Genomic DNA, 22,918 nt, shown 5'->3' on the forward strand with positions numbered 1-22,918 from the left:
TTTTTGTATCTTTCAACTACAGTGCTATTCGTATATCTATCACGGCGACGATAAATCCTGTCAAGGACCTTCAATATGTCATATTATACATTAAACATACAATATAATGGCCTTACAGTAATGCTATGGACTAGTGGGTATGGAGTATAAGGTTGAAGTTGAACATCAGAATGCACGAATTATAATATTAAAAATACCTAACTAAAAAATCTTTTCCGAGTAACACAAATCTCCGGATCTCCGTGCCTATGCCTCTATAATATATAATTATCATACGCATTATTTGGAATTCAACTAGGTATTCCGTATTGTATCTTCCCGTATAATATATGACGTATATAGAATTAACAGTCTTGTAGTGAAACGGTGTCGTTCACAATCTCTTTATAACTTGTAAATAATAAGGTCTTGTATAGTAATAATTTAGACAATACCATAATTTAAAATTTGTGTGTATGCTAAGTTTGTGAATAAACTACAGCGTAAACAATTTTAGCATGTTTTACAACAAAAACTTTTCAGAATAAACCGAATTAAAATGCTATAACACATTAATGAAATAGTCTGTCGTTGTCGTTATTATTCTCGTATTTTTATCATCCACACTTTCCGTACCTAAAGTTTTTGCTCTTCAACATTTAACGGTATGGAAAATATTATTATAATCGCGCGTGCGTATACCGTATTCTACCGAATATACCTACTACGAGGTCGGTCAGAAGCTTCAAAAAACACGGACAATAATCGCAGCACATAAATAAAATGTTTAGAGTTTAATAAACCAGAGCAACCCCAAAAAGGCTCGTGATTGCAGATCACCACCGCCACCACAACTCTTCACCGCTTACTGACCGTTGGAAAATACAATCTTACGAGCAGTATCAAAAATCGCAAAAACGCTTACCTACCTATACCCCGAGACCCGTATCGTCTCCAAACATATTACTTCGTACTTTTTTCAAGGTATACTTGTGTAAATACCGCGTGGTTGATCGTGTGTAGAATTTATACGCTATAGAGATTTATTATACAGGGTGATACACCACCAGGCATGCTCATCCTATTTCTTTCTTGTATCTTGTTTAAATTCTGATTTTTGGAATTTTCGGGGGCTTAACGGTTTTGAAAAATATAATAATTCGTTACGGTATAAAAATTGTAAAAGTATATTTAATATAGGTACTTATATAGTTATATATTAGAATAAGTATATCTCTTATAAATTTTATATTTAATACAATACCGATGTCAAGAACTATTATATTCTGTACTTAAAGTTTAATAACTATAAACTACTCATTTGGATTTCGAATAATATGCATCTAAATTTTGAAAAAAGTTGTCTGCTTAAAAATGTACAGAAAGAATACACGGTTCTTATTTGAAAAGTTACAGAAAACTCCTTAAATAGTATAAAAATATTTAAGTACATAAAAAATATATATATTTTAAAAATACTAAAAAATCAAAATTTGAATAAATACATTATTAAAAGTTAAGAGTCAAATAGGTCTGCCGGGAGTTTTTTTATAGATACAACAATCGTATTATAGATTGAGGTCAGGGATCGGAACCCGCGGCACTCATAGCAATTTTATGTGGCCGGCAAGTAAAATGTATATAATACTTTGTATAAAAATAGACATTATGTATAAAAACTATTATTATTATAACTTTTTTTTTGTAAAGATACCTTGTTAAATTAATCGTACAATCGATAACTCGAATTTTTTTTTCCTCTTGAAGTGCTTTTAAGTTGTGTTTCACTGTTTCAGGTACCTATATAAGTTGAACAATATACATAATTCAAATTTATTTGTATTCCCCTTGAGATTCGAGTTATCAAGACTCAACTGTATACCTATAATAGTTATGAATTTAAATAAACTAAATTTGATATGATTAATGACTGTAATATACACTAAAACACAATAAGGTAATAATAAAATAAGGTATATTATTAAAATAATTTCGGCCCGTAAAAAATGTATATTCATTTTTTAGCCATCTACTTCGAAAAGGTGCCTCCCCCACTAACCACCTGGTTAGGTTATTATTATTTACCTACCTATGTACAATATTATAATTATTTATAGATGACTTTTTTTTAATAATCCAATATTTCTAAATCGTATAAATAACGAAACTCTTTCAGTTACTTACTATCAATCTATTCGAACATTATGTTAACATTTTGTAGGCGCATTATATACACGCATGTACGATATTACATATATCCTGTAACCGTATAGCAATCGTGTTGATCGTTGTGACGTCGAAACTAATTACTATACGCCTTAGACCTTAGTGCCTCTCGTCCAAAGTTTGTTTCTGGCACATATTATACGTCATTGTAACAAGTTCACACCGACGATTTCAGAGCAGAAAATATATCTATTATGTTCTAAAATGTAAACAATAAGTATACAGCCCTGCAGAGTGAGTTTCGCCAAACATGATGCCCGCCCACTTCTATCCTTTAAGAATGTACATACTACATATAGATTCAAATTCCAATCGATTCGGAATTTTTAATTACACTTTGAGACCATATTATTATTTACAAATACTTATACATACATTTTATACATGTTTCTATTTAAGAATAATCTTGTGGTGACAAAAGTTTCTTTTTTTTTCAAAACGACTTCCACCCAAATAATATATTCTTACTCAGATGATCATTTTGAAAATGTCGAATCGTCTAAATCAAAATTTCAACGAGTATTTTCTGAGCAATTAAACTTTATTGTGTACTTTAAGTATAATAGTCCTAAATAATGGCGTGTTTTACATAAAATATAATGTACTATGTACATATTGTACATATTGTATTATTAAGTCTGTGTCTATTGTTATACTCAGATAATTATTACAAACTATAGTCGGGGACACGAAAAATGAGCGTTGGCACCCGCGACCCGTTGTTCGTACCCACTCTTGTAGCCATTGGTTATCAACTTTGTACCCCACGCTGCCGTTACGTATCGTATTCACGGGTACGAATAATATTGATAACCACTTTAGAAAAACAGCCGCTTGACGCGTGACGGGCAGCGATCATTTTTCGTGTCCCAGACTATATAACATTTTAGTTTATTTAGATTAATAATTATAATTTTCAAATCATCAAACCCACCATAATATTATCTTCTAAACATTTTATGATTCTTATTTCTGAAGTACGTAAAGTTTTATAACTCAAAAACTACTCGTTTGAATTTGGATTTAGAATTTAGATAGGTACAACAAAATCTTAAAAAAAAAAATCATACTCTTAAGAGGATGCCACACCCACATGTGTTGTCTCCGTCTTACACGATATAGACGAAACGCTTTTACGCAGTCTGAATTATAGAACTCGTTCAATTTTGGTTTTATAATAAAAATATCTATTATAAAATTGAAATATTAGAATATTTTTGTATGAAAAACGGTACATTTTAAAATAGGTATTTTTACTTTACGTACGGGTATGGCGTCATCTTAACAAAATATATCAAACATCAAAAAAAGTGGTCCTTATTTGAAAAAAAAGTAGGTAACCTCTCTGCAGTAAAAGTAAGACTAGTAAAAGTCGAATGTACCTAATTATAGAGCAATAGCACTGTAATGGATGTGTTAAATTATAATCCAATGATACATCGTAGTATACCGTAGATTGTATATGACAAAAACGATTCTGAATGAAGAATGTCAAACTTTTTGGTAGGTAAGGTATTTCAATTTTAACAAATTTTCGTATTTTTTTTAGATTCTTCCAATTTTTTTAAATACCACTGTAATTTTTCAATTTTTATCACCCAAAAGTATCAATCAGATCCAATTTTCTAGGTAGGTTCTAGAAAAGTAGAAACCTCCTATGAAGTTGAAAACCGGAGCATTTTTTCTATTATAAAAACTATTTTTATAAACAAGTTAATTAAAAAAACACACAACATTGTAAAATCAATGCATTCATAGCTATACCCTCAGAATCTTAAAGAAGTTTGAATCGATAATCGCTACAGGACATTCCTTAAATGGCATAAATAACCCAAGTATTTAAATATAATAATATGGTCCTTAAGAATGCTTAAAATTCTAAAAATCAGAATTTCAAAGGATAAAAGCTAGTGTGAACATATACATGTTAAATCTCCCCGTAAAGAATTAGGGCCGTATTCATAGTCGATGCTTAAGAATGATTATTGCTTTTTGATAATTTTGATAATTTAAAAAATAAAAATATGTGATGATAACTAAAAGCAATGCTTAAGGTAGGTCTCGACCAACCATAATTAAGTAATACTTTTTCTTTTCTTAAGCCAAAGTCTCGTTTAAGAATCTCATTTGAGTCATAAGCATAGCTTAAGCAATACTTATCCTTAAGCATCGGCTATGAATACGGCCCTTAATCTTGTATTTCTGTCCAAATACGACATTCTACGCATTGATGTACCTATATTATATATATATACTATATTATATTATGTATATATAATATACATATTACTTATATCGATAATATAATATGCATAGAACAAACTTTGCAAAGGCGTACGCAACTACAGCCCATACGGTTTTGGCTAGTCTTATTCCAACAAATCAAACGTATCCAACGTGTATACGCCTATACTGCCTACGCCAACTCTATGTATAGGATTTCTTGTGTAAATATTTGTGCAGTGGGTACGTATTTCGACAAATTAATATATATATTTAGGTAGGTACTATGGTATGTTATATACGTTTACAGGGTGTAACAGAAACTGACAGTAATTTAATTGTTAAAATGATGTAATTTATTGCAATAATTAACATCATTTGACATTTGTATAAATATATATAGGCATTTAATTTTTTTAAATTTAAATTTATTATTATATAGTTTATATAGTTAGACGTTAGTTAATAATTACGTTTGGAATTTTTTTCTGTTACACTCGGTTACAAGGGGTTTTCACCACGGCAATTCAAATTTATGATTTTTGTTATTGTTAAAGTCTTAAAGACGGATATTTTTTTTAATTCTGGATTTTTTTTTTTTACTTAATGACTGTCCTGTGGTGATACATACTACTGTATTTCAAATGACCATCTAACCATCTTTATTTTTTACTGTTAATAATTTAATAGGTACCTAATTGTTTTATATTATTTGATATAATAACGAAGATATAATATAGAAGATCTAGCAGTACTTGCCTTGCTGCTGGATGAAGAAGAGGAAAAGAACAACAAACAAAAAAAGATTTGGGTTCATGATTTATGGAAAAAAAGAAAAATTGAAGGCAAATTTGCCACTTTGTATGGAGAGTTGGTAGATCACTAAACAACATTTTTTGAATATTTTCGAATGTCACAACTCACAGTACTGTTTTAATTAATTATTAAGTAAAATTGAACATGATATAAACAAACAAGATACTTTTTGGAGACCAGCAATAACACCAAAAGAACGATTAGCTGTTTGTCTGAGGTATGTATACTGTATAGATATGTACTTACTTACAACCAAATTGTATGCAATTACTATTTGACTTAACAATATTATAATTTAATTGATTAATTTGAGAATAATAAAATTAATCATACAATATATTTCTTAATTATATATCTGAAGTAGTGTAAAACATTTTAAGCAATTTAAAATTTAAAAAAACAAAACTTAATAACAATCAATTCAACAAACATCATATTTAAAAGGTAGGTAATATTTTATTGTGTGATATTATTGTATATTATCTTTATTTGAAAAATGTGCAAAATATTTAGCAGCTGACTCATTTTCTTCTGGATTTTTGTAAGGTTTTGTTTTTGGATGTTTAAATTTATTATTTGACTGTGGTACATACACATTTGCAGGTAAATTTGAGTATATTTCTTGCTGCGGTTGTATACTGGTTTGATTTGAAATAGTTTGATCAAACTGTGGACGTGAAGATGACAAAGTTGGTATTAACATATCTTGGGTCCTTTGTAAATGTGTACGATTTTGAGTAATACTCATATATGAACCAATATTTTTGTTGAAAAATGGAGATTGTGGTGGGGATGAATACTGAGTTGAAGTCGGTGTTAAAGTATCGTTTAGCACAGGTACATTAGTAGAGTTTTGTGAATTATTTGACACAAATTGATGAACGAACTGTGGAGATGGTGTGGATGAATAATCAGATGTAGTTGGTGAGCTAATATCATGTGGTAATTCTATAATATTTTTCGTATTACTAACTGAAGCAACGTGACTGACTTGTTGAGAAGGTGGTGAAGAAGAATAATTTGATACACTTGGTGATGGCATCTCTTTCTGCAATTGAGTACTAGGATACGTATTGTGGTTAAGATGTTGTGCAGAACTTGATGGAAACGCTCGACCAAACTGTTGCTGAGGTGGTAGAAAATGTGTGGGATATGGTGTCATAAAAGTTGTTTTTTTCTTTTCTTCGTCTACAATCATTTGCATTTCATATTCTTGAACTATAGAAAAAATTTTTGATTTCACTATGTTTAAATAGTATGGCGTAAATGATTTGAGTGTGGGTGAAAGGCCTGCTAAAAAAGCATCAACAGAATGGGTTTGTGTAGTATTAGCTATATCATTTTCTCTTTTTTGTATTATATACTTCATTAAAGTACTCGAAGCCGATTCCGGAGTTTTGGTTGTACGTTTTTTTGTACATTTGCGAACTGCAGATTGATATTCTGAAGTTTTTGGTAATTGATCTTCGCCATCTGTATTGCCACTAATATTAATCTCAATATTTTGAACAGTGCTAACATTTTCCACATCGTCCTCACTGTCATTACTAGAATTCTTTAAATCATCATCATTCACATCTTTTAAATTTCTTAAAGTATCCCTCTCTTGTAAATGAAGCTTTAAAAACTGAAGCTGATCATCATATTTGTATTTTTTATTTTTTTTAAATGCTTGACCACTTGTTGTTTTTTTAATAGATTTTCGATAGTTATCCCTAATGTTATTCCAGCAATTTTTGCATATTTTTCCTATAAAAAAGAGATTTAATATCAATTTATATAAAAATCTCATGTCTTAACCCATACTTACATTTATGAAATATAACCCTGTCTTATTAAAAAATTTAAAAAAAAATATTTATTTTATAATTTATTCACTGTTTAAAATTAAATTTTTTTTCATTTATTTTAATTTGATAAATGTTGTCAAAAATCGAAAAAATAAAAAAATTGTACCTATTTATTTTTAATATTTTTAACTGTTATTGTAAAAATATATCAGAAGCCTGGTATTAAATTTTTACGTCGAAGAAAATTGAAGCAATTTTACTGCCCCAAACGGTGATGACATACAAAAATTAAAAATTTTAAATAAAAAAACATTTTTGTAAAATGAATAAATTCATCACTTCCTCAGAATCTAATATAAGTATAATAATAATATATTTATAATTTAAAAAAATTTTGTTTTTTTGTTTAGATTTTAGCGATGGGAGATTCGAAGACAATTTCCTATAGTTACCGTCTCGGTCACGCAACAGTTTATAAAATAGTAATTGACATTTGTCAAAGTATAGTAAAAAATTGTATGCCTGAAGTTATGCCTTAACCAACTGAAGAACGATGGAAACAAATCTCCAATGATTTTTGGAACGTTTGGAATTTTCCTAACTGTTTAGGAGCGCTAGACGGAAAACATGTCACTATCCAAGCTCCAGTAAATTCTGGATCTAATTTTTTTAACTACAAAAAAACGTTTTCAGTTGTTTTGCTAGCATTAGTGGATGCAAATTACAATTTTATATCAGTAGATGTGGGTGCTTACGGTAAAAACAGCGATGGTGGTTTATTGGCACATTCTAATTTAGGAAAATCATTAGGAAATGGTTCATTAAATATTCCTAATGATGAAATTCTACCAAATACCAATATTTCTGCACCGTACGTTATACTAGGCGACGAACCGTTTCTACTGAAAACGTACTTAATGTGACCGTATCCTGGGAAGCAACTTGACGACTTTTCCAAACGAATTTATAACTATCGTGTTTGTAGAACGCGGAGAGTAGTCGAAAATTGTTTCAGAATTCTAACACAAAAATTTCGTATTTATAACAGAAGGATACAGTCTAAACCAGAAAATGTGGACTATATTATTTTAGCCACTTGCGTTCTTCACAACTATATAAAAAAATACAGCAATTGTGCTAATGAAGTTTTTCAAAATATAAATGAACCTGTTTCAAATATCACTCTAAATAATATACCGATGCAAGGCGGTGGAGCTGGACGGGCAGCGTTTGCAACACGAGAATTATATAGAGAATTTTTTAATTATCCAGCAGGTCTGTACCGTAGCAAAACGAAAAAATTTAACGACATAAAAAACGCATCTATTATTAGGTACTTACTACTATTTAATTGTACTGTATATTACGTCTTAATATAGGTAGGTACTTATTATTATATTAATTCAGCAAAAATAATAAATATAAGTTACTTTTTAACAGTTGTGTTTTTTAACATTTAATAGCTTGAAGTTTTTTATGTAAATGACATACTACTGTCATTAGCGACTAGCAGTTGTTCATTTCAAATGTGTACCTATATCAATTATTAAAATATAATCTTGAATATGCTATAATATAATATGCTTGTATTAAATTTATAATTTTTACAATTTATTAATTATTTAAATTAAATAATAATTTAATTATATATTCTTAATAGTTGTTTTAGTAAAATATGTTATCTATACTAAAAAAATACATAATTAAGTACTAACAAATACCACTTGCCTGTTAGATTCATTTCATTTCCAATAGAACTCCAAATGTTGTCTTTATGAACAGTATCCATATATTTTGGATGTGAAAGGTCGTATAATTCTATATGACCAAATTGATATCAAATATTATTATTCATTATTAAAATAAAGAAATTAACAGCCGATGAATTGACTAATGAACTAAAAATAATGTTACCTATATTGCTATTTTTTTTGTAGAAAGATAAGATATTCTTCTTCTATTATGCTCTTAACAGTTTTATAAACAAATTGGTAACCTTTAATAAAAAATAATTAATAAAATATTCGAGTAGGTACCTATAGATATAGTTACCTAATTTTAACTGTGATTAAATTATTTGTATAAACGAATATGAAGAGTATACGCTATACCTAAGTGTATAACCATCAAGTCAACTTATCATCTAAACTATGCGTATAGACTTTAAAACAATTTAAGCGTTTTAATTAAAACGATATAAGTACCTACTTGACATTATAATAATATTATGAGTGTCTAGTGTCTACCTATACTATACATTACTGTATAGGTATATTTACCAATTTTTGCATACAGATCGAGACAAAAAAAAAAAGTAAATTGAATAAGATTACATATTATTTTAATTAAAATATCATATATGTACATTGAAAATTACGACAAATTTAGGCTTAATATTGGTTATACCTTTTTTACATGAACAAAAAAGGGTAATGTTCATTACATTTATGTAGGTGTTCATTGCTGTTTACTTCAATACGACAACTACGGCCATTAGCTGTTTGTTTTTTGTTTGTAGGGGAGAAACTGTCGGTTTGTAAGCACGCGTGTTTTTTGGTTTTGGCATAATATTATATACATAAATATATATTTTATTAATATAACTAATACATAAATTAATTGATTGATTGTCTACGGTGGGCTATAGTGATTTCAGTGAATCCTAAAGAAATTGTTTTATTGCATGCTGTTATATAATCAGTATTCAGTAATATAGTAAAGAAGCAATAACAGTCTACTCGAAATATTTTGTTGTACTACAGTACAACTAGTATCAGTCGAAAAATACAGCTAATAATTTAAATAATTGTCCAAACTATCCCCTATCATAAAATTATATTGAAATACATATTGGTATTATATTGGTTTAAAACAATTTTTCAATCCATATACGCTTTCCTTCTCTATACGTCCCTCGCTTGATAATATTAGAAGAAACATTAGAAATCGTTGAAAATGTTGAAATTGCATCCCAAACTTTTCCTACCATTATAATACCACAAGACCAGAAATACCAAGCAACAATATCATCATCATCTCCTCCGCCGATAAATAAACAAACAAAACTTTACAAACTAGAACTACCAGCACATTAGGTAACATTTATACCCTACATATACCACCTACGTATGACAATATAATAATAATAAGTAATAATATCAATAAAAAAAATAATAATAATAATGATAAATAATAATAATATACAATGAAAAATGTAACGTTTTCAATAATTCCGACCTACGTCTGGATCTTACTTGTATGATACACCAAATCATTGTCGTACCTACTAATATTAATTAGTAATTAAAATCAAACCCACATCTACGATATTGTTCAGTTAAGTTGTAGTCCCCATTAGTCAAAGGTCTAATCCCCATAATATCATGTACACCGGTCGAATGTACGTATATATCATAACAACAACAATGTACAGCGACCCGATGTCCTACGACGTATCCAACAATGTTCGTGGTATCTGAAAATATATACTCTTATTACCGACAACAATAAATACAAAATTACAAAACGCACACTGATCAACCAAAAATAATAAAGTTTTTGTGTAAGACATATTTTCTGTTTTGAAATTCGTTAGTTCTGAATCATTGAATTGTAAAGCCACAAATTAAACGTAAAATAAATACATAATATCAATTTACGGTCTATCTCGTTAGACACGATAAATGACATGTAAGACATTACGGTTATAGACTATAGTATATCAACAAGTGTAATATAAGTAAATAAAATCTACATTTCTACTTATAAAATAAATGTTGACAGCTTAAACCTAAACAATATTTCTCGTCGTTTAGGCGGTTTAGTTAAATGAGTATAATTGGTTCACTCGTAGTTCTATTTCAGTACTGGTATATAAGCTTACATTTCTGCGGTGGGATGTCATTATTATTTATTTCATTATTTGTACAAACATGAAGTTATTTTTTCTCAGAAAAAAACCAAGTAGAAACCCTCGATATCAGACGCTTGAAACAAATGTATGCGCATAGTTCTTATTTTAACTGCTTGTTATCAAAAAAAAAACTATATTTAAATAGATTTAAAAAATAAGATGTCGGGGTTCAAATTGAACTAATAATACTAATTGTACCTACAACTGAAACATTTTTGAATTTGTGTAAATTAATGTAAATTAATTTATCTATGGATTCGTTAGAGGCCTGAGGCACCACTAGTAATGTGACTCAAATAAAGTAACTTAAGTTAAATCAGATATCTGCATAATGTTATTGTCAGCTTTCGAGCGTTCTTTCAGAGGAATTTAAATTTTAAGTAATAATATTAATATATTATAATATAGTTTTGACTTGGTTAATAACTGTGTTAAAATTACAATCAAAATTTGGCAGTGACATATTAGATTCGAACATAATATTATAGTCAAGTCCACCGTTTAGGTCTTAATGGTCGATCAAACATGATATCGTGTGTATTTAATATTTACGAGTTCGACACGGCGCGTACAGTCAATATTTCATTAGCATTTTCGCATTCTTAAAATTAAACTTTTTTTTATATTTTTTTTGTTTGGGTGAATTATAGTATTATTTATAATTAGTTGATTTTCACGTTTAAAAAATAAACTACCTACCTTCGGGGAATATCAAATAATTTAAATATCGCAACTAAAATGTTTTTCTGTTTTTTTTATTATTATTATTTTTATTGCAGTACGACTATTGTCTGTTGTTTTTTCTCTTTGTACTTTACGGTGTGCAGATAAAACATTCGACCGGTGTGAAATTTTCACAGCATAAATTCTCGGTCAGCCATTTCCAGGAAATTTATGAGATTATCGAACGGAACACTTTTGTGTGTTTTACGAGGTTTTCGCACTCGTTGTCGGTCTGTCCTGGATAAAATACCCACTGCAGTAAAACCAGTACCCACCTATCTAAAATAATATTTTATTATTATTTATTTTCTTTTGGCCATATCAAATTAAATTCCAGCCACCGTTTGGATATACATATAGCCATAGAGACGGGTAGGTATATAAAAATATTGCAACCCCTGATTTTAGCAACGATGTGATAAAAAGGTTCTCGATGTAAAAATAATAATGTATTGGTAGGTATATAGTGAAAAACGTTGTCCTTAATAGTAATAATAATGAATCATATTTTCCACAAAGCTTTTACAATAACACTGTAAGTCACCTTGAAGATATAAATTTACGAATTCGGAATTACTCTATAAGTAAAAAAAAAAAAACAGAAAACGAAAAAAAAATAATGAAATGCACAATGTTCTATACTATTTAACATGTAGATAATCTAAATAATACTCTTTTTAAACTGTTCAATTTATAATAAATGTTGTATTGTTTATACGTTACGACGTCACGTCATTGTTAGGTAGGTACCTACTCGAAGACAATGTTTTTAATTTTGAATTTATTGAAATACTGATAGGTGCAGCTATACATTTAAACACATTTTAGATTCTGAACGGAGCGATTTACAGTGATGCGTGTTTTTTTTAAATTTTTAAACAAATGAATTAGGTAATTTATTTTTGTGTCTGTCATCACCGTGTTTTGGGCAATAAAACCGATTCGATTTTCTCCAACATTTGATTAACATTTGATAAACCATGCAATACAATTATAATAATATACGATATTCTCTAATATACTAATAAATATATAATAATAACTAATTAATATATTAATTGAATTACATGACTGCGTTGTTTATTTTATAGTTTTCATTAGATATTCAAATTCAAATAGATACCAAATTTATATTATTGTTTTTATTATTATTATTAATAACTAATAAGGCTTCAATTACAACGATTATTAGCCTAGAGTTGTAGAGGTTACACAAAGTCTCATTACAGTTTTTTCGAAATCAAATACCTATATTAAATATATTAGGATGCAATGTTATGTCAGAAAATATTGATGTTACTGTGCGTCATATTATGGCGGATTATTAGGGGGGTGTGACTGATTTTTTAACATACTCCATTTGTTCATTAAAAATATAATTTATGATTACCTACCTATGTAATATAATATTATATAAGTTATTATAAATATTGAGAAAAATGTCATGATCGATATCTATCTCTTTCAATTTTCAATAAGTAGTAACACCTAATTTGACTGCCATTGACGCGTATTATAATATTATGATATTACGATCGCTACATTTATAATTAAATAGTACACGTACAATAATAATAATAATATGGTTCACCATAATCATTATATATTTAATATTTTCTGCAATTTGTTTTATGTACCTATTTACATTTTGGCGGGTAAGGGACTAATATATAACGCACCATCCGAAAATTACTATTTATTCTTATATCAATAGGAGTAGCTGAGTAGCGAGTAAAATATTATTTTTGAAACCAATATCTACATGACGTTGAAAAATTGTTGCTTGATACAAATATAAATTGTGCTCACTTGTATAAGAGATGCATACCTCTACCTAAATATATAGACTATATGGGGTTCTACGACCTTTATAGTATGTTATATATTTTGAAACTAATTTGCAACTTATTTCCGTTTTGAATTTTTAGCTATCCATCTTGCTCAGGCGCCCAAGCGCCAGGATTGGCTGCCAAAATGTACTTTGTCGATAAAGTCATCGCGTTCATCGGACCAGCATGCGCTTTCGCGTTGGAACCCGTCGCCAGACTAGCCGCGTTTTGGAATCTACCGATCATAACCGGAATGGGCGACCAAGTAAGTCGTGTGCAACATCACGTTTTTGCAAAATATCAACCGTAGGGTAATGATATAATTTTTATTTTTATTATTATTATTTTTCCGATATTGAAAGTAAAAAATTAACCAAAAAAATAAACTAAAAACGAACATACCGTATACAGGGTGGATTTATCGAGCATGTTCACTCCTATCTTTTTCCTTTAAAAATACATGTATTCGAATTCTTTGAATTTTAATATTTACTCAAAAACATATTTTCGAATATTTGAATTTTTTTTTGCATCATATATTCATATAAGAAGTATCCTGTGGTGATTCCTATGTGTGTTCCTCAAATGATAATCTACCTTTTTTCCTGTAAATTATTTAGCGGATAATTTTTTGAAAATGTTAATGTACCTATTTCAGATGAGTAGTTTTTCTCAGATACCTACTAATACTTAAACATTATTACTATAACTTATATTAAGAATAATAGTAATTAAAAAGAGTTTTACAAAAATATAAGTGGTGGCCTGGTGTGGCGAGGCGGTTTTCCCCAGACACTAACGTGTTCTGAGGTCAAGCATCAGCTGGTGTCGCTAGTTCCCAGATGGGTTTGACCACCTGAATTTTAGAGGCAAATCCTCGCCACATATACACGTGTTCTGACCAACCATACCCTTCCACACAGTTAAAAACCTACTAAATAACCTTCAAGCTATAATTATTACCTTATAGATGTTGAAGCTTAAAGACCTTAGCTCAATAAAATATATACATATAACTATATAAGTACATGTATTGTTGAATAATTTGTGAAAATAGTCCAAGTAGGTACTTATAATAAATACTAAATCCCATACTACATTTTTTTTTACGCCTATTATCCTTAGTATAAACATTAATAACTGAGAAACTACTCGTTCGAAACTTTGAATAATGTCAAAACGTCAAAATGTTCAAAAAAATTATGTATTAAATAATTTACAGCATAAAAGAGGTGAAGGGGTTGATTTGAAAAAACAGAAGTTTGTATCTCTACAGGACACTCCTTAAGTTATAAAAAAAATCAGAAAAAAATTTGAAAATATGGTCTTAAGTATATTACAAAAGTTCAAAGATTAGATTTCGAATAACTGCTTTGTTATCGAAAGGAAATTTGGACGATAATAATTGATGAATCTCATGCATCAGTATATAATATAATATTAATATATATTTTCAGCCCCCAGCCGAAGGTCAAGTATCAGCCATGTCGGGCATACTCGGCAAACTACCGAAATGGAAAAACGACTCGGTGAGTATAGCGAACGTAGCTTTCGGAATCAGTGTGAGAAATAGATTTGCATATGCGATGCGAAAACCGTCAAAAGCTGCCGTCGGATTTTGTCGTCGTATAAAACGAAAACATAATATTATTATTTTTCTTCGAGCCCCGGTTAATACCCCGATAGAACGCGGGGTTGGATATTACAAAGTCGCTACCGTATATACCTGTGCAGCAGCTTCCCCGGACTGATTAATATTAATATTTTATGAATTTGGCGCCGGGAGACTAAGAGATTATAATATTATGACGTGTGTCTTATTATTATTCCCGGTCGCATCCTGCAGTGATGCGCATACGTATTATTATTATACCTATTTATACCTAATGTAATAATATAACATATAATAATAAACTATATATAATAATATGTAGGTAATAACAGAAATAATACATTCGATATTGTGTGTTGTCAACATGCCCTCATATCATAATATCATATAGGTACCTCCATAACTCCGTGTAGGTATATAACAGATGACTGCCACTGTATTATAATATTATCATCTAAAAAATATATACGGCGTCGTGACGACCGAGAATATTCCGTACAGTATATTTTAATGCGCTATATTATGTTGTACGGCATTCGTATATATAGTGTTATATTTCCGCCGTGTGTGGACACACATACCGTATATTATTATTATGATAGACACCGCGTGTCACTGTATCTACATTTTACTGTTCAATATTCATGAGTCGTGTTCGCGTTCAACAAATAACCCGTGTCAAACGCTCCATAAAATCGTAGGTATTATATATTGCGTTTGGGGGATAAAAAACACGCGCTTCTCGTCGTCATCCTCATCACACTGCACCGACTTCAAAAGACAGCTCGTAAAAAACGCGCTTTTATAATAAATATTAAAACAGCATCGACATAACAACAATTAAAATGAATAAAAAAAAAAAATGCGGAAGACATCTCGCCACACACCGGGTGAGTTGCTATAATATTGTCTTATCCCTGGCGCTGCTGCGGGGGGGACGCGTGCCGAGTGTGCCCCGTTTTTAATTTTTACATTTTTCCTAGCCCGATTACGTCGGTAGTGTTGTCGACAAAATGTATTGAATTTCTACAGCATAGTTGACAAACTATATTGATCAGCCAGAGTACATCCTTTGGTCCGCAGCAAAAACTTTTAAGAGACAGAGCCGACGATCAATTACGATAGTGCAAAATATTTACAATTATAATATAATAGATAATTTTTACGACGACGTGGACGGCTGTGGTGGGGAAACGGTATAATATGTTATTTTCACTACGATAATAACAGAGCACTACTACGACTCATTTAGGCCTACTATAAGTGTGAGTATAGTAAATAGCGCATCAGTATTTAATACTGATGCGCTCGATATGACGATATATAGAGCCATAATAGACGAGTATGTGTTTAAAATTTTCAAAATTTTCATAAAAATATGTAGATACTAAAAATAAATACTATAAAAAATTAGTACACTCATCTGACCTTAAAACGTGTAAGCCAAAATAATACATTTAATTTAACAATAACCACTATTTGTAGGACACACCGGGTAACTTAAATGAACTTGAACGCATTCGGGCTACGTCAAAAATATGATATTTTTTCATGGGACGCACTCGGGACATTAAATAAGGGTCATTTCCGAACTCACTCGGGAAACTCCCACTGCAGGACGGTGCACTGCAGCTGGCGTATTTTTCATTTTTATTTTTCTACGTTTTATAGAAGGAAAAAGATTATTTATGACGAAATGATTAGGCGCCACGTGCTGTACGGCCCATGGTAGAAGTTATTAAATTTTAAAACCTGTACCGAGAATAGAATTTATAACGCGTTTGTTTGGCAAGACTTTGATATTATATGAAGAGGATGATGAATTGATGTAGGAGAAGATGTCGATGCAAAGGAAAGTACAAGAATAATTTTCTAATTGAGTCGAAGGAAAGTGGAGCTGTACCAAAAATAATTAATTAATAAATGGTATAAATAGTGTAATTCTCCCTCACAGTTGTTGTATTAATACTTGATAATGTGTCGTTGTGTTTGAGCTCTAAGTTAAAGCCATGTTTCGATAAAAAGGTGAATTATTGTTGTTATAAACTGCAACAAAAACACAAGCAGTTGCACTCTAAAAACGATTAGACATAGCTAAATATTGTTTTGAATTAAAGCTGTTGCATTTTTTTTTTTAAATAAAGGTATTTGCAATCTATATTTAATTTTTAATTATAATTCATTCGTCTGTCGGACCTTCGGTATTTTGATCAAAATATTTTTTTTTATTATTCAATATTGAAAAACTAAAATAGTGAATACCTCTCTAGCTACTATAGTACTTTAATAAACATAGGTACATTTTATGAAAATATATTTGCATAAATCGCTGATATTTGAATTAATATCTTGAGTATTAATTTTGTTGGTAAACAGTTCAAATAAAAATAAAAAATGATTAAATATTTATAATAGGAATTTAACGTAAGCCTGTCATACACATAGAGAGTATAATATATGTGTGCAAAAATAAATAATATGTATAAAACATTAAAACTATAAAACACATATTATAATACCTAAATAACAATTTTTTTCTGTAAACAAATTATACCATTTGTTTTTATAAATTATATTAGTATAGGTAATTTATTACTCTAAATTATTAATATTTATTTTTCAGAATTTTGTTTGTAGATACTGAATAAACAATGTGATAGGTATTTCATTACTAACAATCAATACATAAATAATAGTGTTTAGAATCTATATTATTGTTTGAATTGACAATTAATAGTTAAGATATTCTAATTCATGACCATGATGATATAATAATACATATAATTTCATACGGGTTTTCATTTTACATGCAAATATAATAATATCAATTATTTACATAGAAATTAATGAAAATCACTTCCTTGACGTTTCAATAAAATGGAATATTTATCATAACTACATTATTATTATGGTTGAGTTATGAATTGTATTCTTGTGGAGTTTCGTTTAAATCATTTTCTGGAATGAATTTTATATAAAATTAAATGATTTATTTTTACAAATTTATTAAGATTTTTACACTTATTTCAATTTAATGTAAACTAAAGGAGAATAAAATGTTTCGTGGGTGTTATAATAATAAACAAATTCGTGAAATAAGTTAAATTACATTTCACGAATAATCGAAAAAGAAATTAAAGTTATAGAAATAGTAAGTTATATTCATCATTCAATTATTCCGTTATGAAAACACGCAGTAGTGTTACGAGTCTGAATATTATGAATTTATTATAGTAATAATGAATTTCATGCGCGCTGATTTTTAAATCGTTCGAATTCTCTCAGAAAACGAATTTCAACAGCGTAATTTACAATAAATGATTTATTATACGACGGAAAACCGCTTTTTTTGTTATTGATTTTTGCGACACGGATTAAATTAAATTTTGAAATTATAAATTATTAGTCGATACGGACCAGCATGCGTACCTCTATGATAATAGTTTTTCAAAAAAATAACAAGTATCTACATTTCTTCACTCCATTTCAAATTTTTCGAATTTTCCCGTGCAAATATTTAGCACGTGATGCACACGAATTAGTACGACCATTCGCGAAATCTGTACGTCATCAGTTTACCCTGAAAATTCAATTTTCTATTGATGGGGTGGGAGAAAAGACGAATGTTGCTGAGGAAATGTACGTAATAAACTGAATCGATTAAAATATTATGTATTATGTATTTGTACCTACTAATAATTTGCACATATATTATTGATACGTTTACAGGGCATTTTTAAAGACAAGTCCGATTATCCGACGCTGACGAGAATGTCATACTGTCAGCGCAGATTAAAGCTTGTATTTCTAAGCATTTTCAAAAAGTTCAATTGGAAGCACGTGGCCTTAATACAGGATCGTTCGGATTTGTTTTCCTTGACAGTGGGTGAGTAATATCGTATTAACGTGAAAAAAAACTAATATATTTAACTGTGTGCAATATATACTATATTTTGCATACTTAACATCTTTTTACCTTAAAATAACACGACGTGGATATTTTTATTCGTAAGTCGTTATATTATGTTTCTACTCGTATAAATAGATCATAATTATTTTATTAAAATTGATTAGGTAATTTAAAGTAACGATTTGATAGGGAATAGTCGCATGCAGATAAAAAGATACAATCCCTTTAATTTTTCCGTGTGATTTGTTACCTAAATACTATTTATTACCCTACACCTCGATCCTGAGACCTAAGCAATGCTTATCAATATTTACAAATGAAAATTATGATTCTCACTTGAAAAAAATTAATTCGTAACACCATAGGATCTCCTTCAAACAGACAAAAAATCTAGAATTTAAAAAAATTAATGATTAAAGAATGTTAGTTGGTTTTTGGGGAGGGGTTGCAATGTTTGGTAAATCACCCTTGTATTGTGTTTTGTATCTTTCACATAAATATATAATTCTTATTTTTACGAGTAGTGTTCTTCATTTGTAGTATGTAATGAATTTGAAGGCAAATAAAGACCTCGGAACGTCGGTTGAAGTTATATATGAGAATATATTATTATTATGTTGTATTATTTCTTTGTCCGTCTTTATTAAATTAAAACTAACACTTGGATGTGTAAAAAAATATTATAATTTATAAATTTAAAGTGCGCCGCTGCAAGGTCATCCCTGACAGAACATATAGGTTCCCGTCAGGCTATACCAGACGCCAGTATTTCACTGTTTCCTCAATCTTTACAGTCCAAACAAATTTTAATGGGGTTTGCGTATAGTTGAAAGTTTGAGACTACATTGGGTAGTATTTATGATCATTTACGAAGAAAACGCCCTAATATTTGCGTTCAAATAGCTTATTCGGGATTCGGGATTTTGCAGGTTTTCAGCAAATTCGGGTTTTGAACGCGACAATATAAAACAAATAATTATTATTATATTATAATATTGTTGTTACGACATAAACTATTTGAAAGACATTCATTTTATCTAAAATCGTAAATGAAATTTATTTTTATACAGTTACGGATTTTAGTAAACTCGTTCATAGTATACTTTGAAGGGGAAATTTGATATCCTCGGAGAAAACGCTAATAATAATACACACACGAGAAACAATATAATTTCCCATAATATAATACAATATATTCAACCGTATTATTTTAATGGGACGTCGCGGAAAATGTAGACAAAAATTGGATCGGAGTAACCTAAGTCCTAACCTAATACCTAGGTACCTATTCTGAGAAGCCGAGTGTTTGAACTCAAGACTATTATATTTGTAATACAATGCAGTGAGAGAATCCTGTACAGATGTTGTGTGTAAACTTTGCAGTTGTATTTCTATATTTAACGTTCAATAAAATTTCAATTTTATTTTCATTAAATTATATCTGTATGACTACAAAATAAGACCATGACGTACCTAGTGAGATATCGAAGCGCATTTTGTTGTTCAACTAATCGTATTGTATCTTCGATATTCATTTATATTAATTACACGATATATTGTTATTTTCTGAATTATTATATTCATTACTATTACCATATTATTATAGGGACCTATAGAGAATAAATTACATTATAAAAAAAAAACGGTTTTTTTTTGAAATTTTGAAACATTACAGTATGAATTAATATTTTTACATGATAAACTATTTCGTTGTAAAATAATTATTTAAAATGTCCATTAATACGGAAAATCTATGAATTTCATTCAGTTAATTAGCGCACTTAAAAAATATTTTTAAATGTATACTATTTTTTAACAGGTAAAAACTTGGAACTTGGGCTTAAAAAAGCTGGTGTTTTGAGTTTTCTACGAGATCTAGACGGCAATGACGAAGATCCACAGTGCGAAACCTTATTAAAAGAGGCAAGCACTCAGGCAACAGGTACCTAACTGTTATGATTTTTAAATTCATATCAAAATATGTATAACATTTATTTTATGCGATATCAGAATATATTATTTACTTACGAACAAATTCTATGTTCTATGTTTTACCTATTTAAAATGATCAGATTTCTGTTCACTGAAGATAATATAGATTATAACAAGAGCCAGTTACAGGCAACCGTTTGGAGTCAATCGTTTATAACTTGCAAGTCTTGTTAATATTGAACATAAATTCAGAGAAATATGGAAATTAGGAATTGTGATTAAAATACAAGTACTTACCTATAATCTTATGACAACAATAATGTTTGCTTGTATTATGTAAGACGTATGTAACAATATGCAGTATTGTGATGTATTAAAGTGGAAAGTGGAAAGTGGAAAGTAAAAGAGATAAGCGTTGAAAATTATAATACATTTCAAAAAACACAGTAGACCTAATGATCTAAATAGGAAATAATAAAGGTTTTTTTACTTAATTGTTTTTACAGTAATTCTTCTATTTTTTTGTCTTACGTAGTCGTGATACTATGCGTGAGGGGAACGTTAGTGCGAAAATGTATGTTGGCTGCTCACAAGCTCGGGATGACCAAAGGCGATTGGGCATTTTTGGACGTGGAGTTAGTTCAGGTAAACCGGCTGTTATTTTAAAAGAAGATTATGAAAAAAACTGGTAGGAAAAATCACCATTAACTATAGGACTATAAAACAGTACAGATATTTATATATTATTAAATACCTATATGAAAAAAAAAAATCGTTATCTTATTTAGTTATTTCAATATATTTTATATCCATCCCCTCAATAATAATTGTACCTGATTTCCGCCTTGAAAAAAAACGAATACAATAATTCTCCGACATGAGTTTTAATATTATATTATAATGAGTGACTGCACAACGATTTCGGAATTGAAACAATCAATATGAAAAGGAACCTAACCTAACCTAACCCTTTTCAAACGCGTATTTTCTGATGTTATTATATCATCTTAGAGACACGAAAATCTCACCGTCGAGGTTTACCTGTCAAACACGTTTGTCTTCTCCATTCCTTTTATTTCCCGACCAGTGGCGTTTATAACATTAATTCGTTTCAAGGGCTCTTATTGGGGTGAACACGGATGGTCGGCGGGAGACAGTGAAGATGGCGCCGCTAGAAAAGCTTACCAAGCACTATTACGGGTATCCCTACTAAAGCCCGCCAGTTCACAATTTCACAATTTCTCTAAGCTGGTCAAGCAAAAGGCGCTGGAAAATTACAACTACACGCTATCCGAGAGCGAAGAAGTGAGTATATCTAACGAAATAGTAACGATGACGATAACGATAAAATCGATCGTCGGACGAACGATGAGATGATAGTGTAAAGGTCGATTTTTTTATTGTTGCTTTAGGTAAATTTTTTCGTCGGGGCATTTTACGACGGAGTACATTTGCTCGGCATGGCGATGAACGAAACTCTGACCAACAAACAAAACATCAAAGACGGCAAGACAATCACCAGTTTGATGTGGAATAGGACGTTTAGCGGTAAGATAGTTTTCAATTAGCTGATACATTTTTTACACGACATGTGCTTTATAGAATTTATTGTATTATTTTATTTTACTATGTTAACGCGCCAAGTGGTTCGTGTTCAACATTTTTTAGTACATAGTAATTAATACATACGGATAATAGAAATTAATGATACATTTCAGAAAGAAAATCTGTCATCCAATTAGAAATTAATTTTAAATATTATAATATGATTAGTTAATTGACTATATTATATTTAGCTTTAACGTTTTTTTTTTTCCAGAAAGCATCTGACATATACGCTTTATCATAATTCATAATAAATATATACCTACGAATTATTTAACCCAACTTCATTATACCTACGATGATCAAAATTATTTTAATTTGAAATACTTCTGACCTTCGACTTCTACCGTTGTTTAATCT

The 22,918-nt window shown here is 29.6% G+C and overlaps 2 protein-coding genes across 3 annotated transcripts in view; one reads left to right on the forward strand and one right to left on the reverse strand.

Annotated features, from left to right (window-relative positions):
- The window catches only part of LOC100167260 (atrial natriuretic peptide receptor 1), a 72,480-nt gene that overhangs the window by 28,054 nt on the left and 21,508 nt on the right, over positions 1-22,918 (forward strand). For both annotated transcript variants that reach the window (XM_001943438.5, XM_016805327.2), the window contains exons 2-8: positions 13,599-13,764; positions 14,957-15,028; positions 18,841-18,997; positions 20,841-20,963; positions 21,489-21,598; positions 22,070-22,258; positions 22,366-22,501. In XM_001943438.5, the coding sequence (XP_001943473.2) occupies positions 13,599-13,764; positions 14,957-15,028; positions 18,841-18,997; positions 20,841-20,963; positions 21,489-21,598; positions 22,070-22,258; positions 22,366-22,501 (953 nt within the window). The remainder of the gene's footprint in view (positions 1-13,598; positions 13,765-14,956; positions 15,029-18,840; positions 18,998-20,840; positions 20,964-21,488; positions 21,599-22,069; positions 22,259-22,365; positions 22,502-22,918) is intronic.
- Positions 5,687-8,980, reverse strand: LOC107884027. The gene is made up of 2 exons (XM_016805328.2): positions 8,763-8,980; positions 5,687-6,993 (listed from the first exon to the last, which is right to left on the reverse strand). Exons 1-2 carry the CDS (start codon positions 8,821-8,823, stop codon positions 5,714-5,716), a joined length of 1,341 nt encoding a protein of 446 aa, XP_016660817.1. The 5' UTR covers positions 8,824-8,980; the 3' UTR covers positions 5,687-5,713.

The sequence above is a fragment of the Acyrthosiphon pisum genome, chromosome A1 (assembly GCF_005508785.2).
Source record: "Acyrthosiphon pisum isolate AL4f chromosome A1, pea_aphid_22Mar2018_4r6ur, whole genome shotgun sequence".
Lineage (NCBI taxonomy): Eukaryota > Metazoa > Arthropoda > Insecta > Hemiptera > Aphididae > Acyrthosiphon > Acyrthosiphon pisum.

Excerpts from the sequence above, each read along its gene's own strand:
- LOC107884027 (XM_016805328.2), bottom strand. The coding sequence starts at position 8,823 with ATGGATACTGTTCATAAAGACAACATTTGGAGTTCTATTGGAAATGAA. Across the intron at positions 6,994-8,762 it reads AAATGAAATGAATCTAACAG|GAAAAATATGCAAAAATTGC; the intron begins GCAAGTGGTATT and ends TCTTTTTTATAG.